This window comes from Sabethes cyaneus, chromosome 2 (assembly GCF_943734655.1).
Source record: "Sabethes cyaneus chromosome 2, idSabCyanKW18_F2, whole genome shotgun sequence".
NCBI classification, from domain to species: domain Eukaryota; kingdom Metazoa; phylum Arthropoda; class Insecta; order Diptera; family Culicidae; genus Sabethes; species Sabethes cyaneus.
The window spans coordinates 73349292-73351928 of NC_071354.1; the positions used below are offsets into that span (position 1 = coordinate 73349292).

General features: G+C 37.8%; 1 protein-coding gene across 1 annotated transcript; it reads left to right on the forward strand.

Moving 5' to 3' along the window:
- The first annotated feature begins 612 nt into the window (after window positions 1-612).
- On the forward strand, window positions 613-1822 carry LOC128737210 (proteasome subunit beta type-4). Its single transcript, XM_053831800.1, has 3 exons — window positions 613-863; window positions 1054-1260; window positions 1318-1822. The coding sequence occupies exons 1-3, from the start codon at window positions 712-714 to the stop codon at window positions 1769-1771; spliced, it is 813 nt and encodes a 270-aa protein (XP_053687775.1). The 5' UTR covers window positions 613-711; the 3' UTR covers window positions 1772-1822.
- The last annotated feature ends 815 nt before the right edge of the window (window positions 1823-2637 follow it).

Below are 2637 nucleotides of genomic sequence, written 5' to 3' on the forward strand. Positions count from 1 at the left end.
TCGCCCCTTTCGCCAGAAAAGAAAAAATCGAAGAAAATCGCTCTTTTGCCTTTTTTTGACAGCATCACAAATGCCAGTTACGCCAGATTGCCAGATCTTTGCCAATCAAAATTTTTTAGAGTTGATTACTCGACACATAGATCTAAAAATATTCAAAATATCTTGCAGTTGTAATATATTATACACGGATTTAAAATAAGTGCTCGTGTGATTCTTTTAAAATGTATTCTGAGCCTGAGCAGTAGAAAAGGCTTTTCCAGTCTTTGAACAAGTCATATAATTTACACCAAAAGAATCTGGCATCCTTGGAGCTTGGACAGTACAGCCAGGGATACCAGATTTGCAGATTTGTCTGCAAATTGCAGATTTTTGGAACGGTCTTGCAGATCATTATAAATTTGCAGATATTTGCAGTTTTTATGACTTTTATTGTTTTGTTGCAGATTTTTGTTCGAAGCTCTTTAAACTTTCACAGACTTCCTAAAAAAGTGTGCAGATTTTCGCAGATTATTTTCAAACCAGAAAATTCGAGTAGCCGGAAAACTGCTCGATTTTTCCGGTTTTCGAGCAGTTGCAGACATTTTTTTAGAAAATATGGCATCTCTGAGTACAGCTCAAAATTGTAAACTCATTGCTTGTGCTGGTAGCATTTCAGTTGTGTATAAAATTGTTAAAAATACGTGAAATTGAACTTTATAACCAGCACGCAAAATGTATCCTGCATCATCGCTGAACGTTGCTCCATTTTGGAGTAATGGACCAAGTCCCGGTGCTTTCTATAACTTTCCAGGAATCAGTTCCGGTGGCAGCGCTGTTTCGACGGTTCCGGAAACTCCCGGTGTATTTGGAACTCAACGTTCCTAGTAAGTATACCTTTCGAAGAAAACAGACACCAACAAGCTAGCAATCGTCCGGCAAATCGGTTTTTGCTTATATTTCCGGTGATCCTAGCGATTCAGTGTTACGAGATCGAGGGGTGTTAATAATAATCTTAACCTTTCAAAGATGTTGAGAATTAAGAACGCAAGTCATTTTGTTTTTTTCTTTTTTCAGTACACCTATCAACACGGGATCATCGGTTGTTGGACTAAAATTTGCCAACGGAGTAGTTATTGCTGCCGATAAGCTGATTTCTTACGGTTCCATGGCTCGCTTCCATGATGTGGATCGAGTTTATAAAATCAACGATAAGACAATTCTAGGAATCGGTGGCGATTTCGCAGATTTCCAATTTATCAAACGTTACATTGATCAAAAAGTGTAAGCTTTATTCGGCTGCTATCTAAGTTTTCGGACTAATTATTCTCTTTATAATAGTGTGGACGATATGTGCTTGGCCGATAAAAATGAGCTGAAGCCCAAATCTCTGTACAACTGGCTTACGAGAGTGATGTACAATCGTCGATGCGATTTTAAACCACTTTATTTGGACATGGTTGTTGGAGGTATACAGGATGGAGAACCTTTCCTTGGACATGTTAATCTTCGTGGCCGTGCATATACAAGCAACGTTATTGCGACAGGCTTCGGTACGCACCTGGCCTTACCATTATTGCGTGAATATTCGGAAAATCCAACAGCCTATGCTGGTCTAGATAAGCAAAAAGCTACAGATCTTACTAAGAGTGTAATGGAAGTACTGTGGTATCGCGACTGCCGTAGTGACCCGAAGTATTCGCAAGTATTCTGCACTGCCGAAGGAGTTCAGGAGGAGCCTAACTGCTTTGTCAAGCAGAACTGGGATTTGGCGACACTCATTAAAGGCTACTAATAGGTTTGGCTACGTTTTATTATATTTTTAGAAATACAATAAAATCATCTACATACCATATAAACAACTATTATTTAATCCTGGACAAAAGCGTATAAATATTGAAATTTATGCTCTTCACTTTTCCCTGCACTAAGGGTGGGTATTCCCACCTCCCTGGGGTCTATTTTGTGTGGCGACTAACCGAAGTTCATTGTGCTGCTATTCACATTTACTTCGGTGTCATATGATTGAATTGAATTGAATCGCTAAAGGTTCATTTTGAAACTCTCACATCACTCGACTCCAAACGAAATGCGAATGGCACAGGAGAGTAGAATGGAAGTTTACGTCACTAGCCTCCCACAATAAGCTAGACGTTTAATACATAATATTTAAGCCTTACTCGGTTAAGTGAGCTGTGGATGAATACCAGGAGAACGACGTTTTTTTAATATAATAGGCATTCGGAATAATATTCAGGCATGTTAATCGATTTAGCTTTTTTAGAATATATTATCCACAAAAATGTAAAGACTTATAAACGCTTCCATTTATATATCAGCTTTTATGAACCAATTTTCCGACAGTAGAACTGGTAGATTGAAATTGATCCTGACAATCTTTGATTGAAATTATCGCGTGGAATGAGTGGTCTGACGATTAGGATGGATACAAAATTAAAGCTTAAGGTTGTCGTGTTCACTTCTCAGTTTGTTACAAGTGCAATTTTCAGACGTCCTATAAATTACTACTCCAAGTTATAGGTATAGCCTTAGACAACACTACAATTAACGTTATTAATCATATTGATACATCTATATGAATCTGGGCTTTTTAAAAACAATTCATGAAGCAAATAATATCATCATATTATAATCGTGCCC

What these genes read in the sequence shown, in the direction of transcription:
- LOC128737210 (XM_053831800.1), top strand. Translation starts at nt 712, where the DNA reads ATGTATCCTGCATCATCGCTGAACGTTGCTCCATTTTGGAGTAATGGA. An exon ending in TTTGGAACTCAACGTTCCTA is followed by an intron (nt 864 to 1,053) that starts GTAAGTATACCT and finishes TTCTTTTTTCAG; the next exon opens with TACACCTATCAACACGGGAT. An exon ending in CGTTACATTGATCAAAAAGT is followed by an intron (nt 1,261 to 1,317) that starts GTAAGCTTTATT and finishes TCTTTATAATAG; the next exon opens with TGTGGACGATATGTGCTTGG.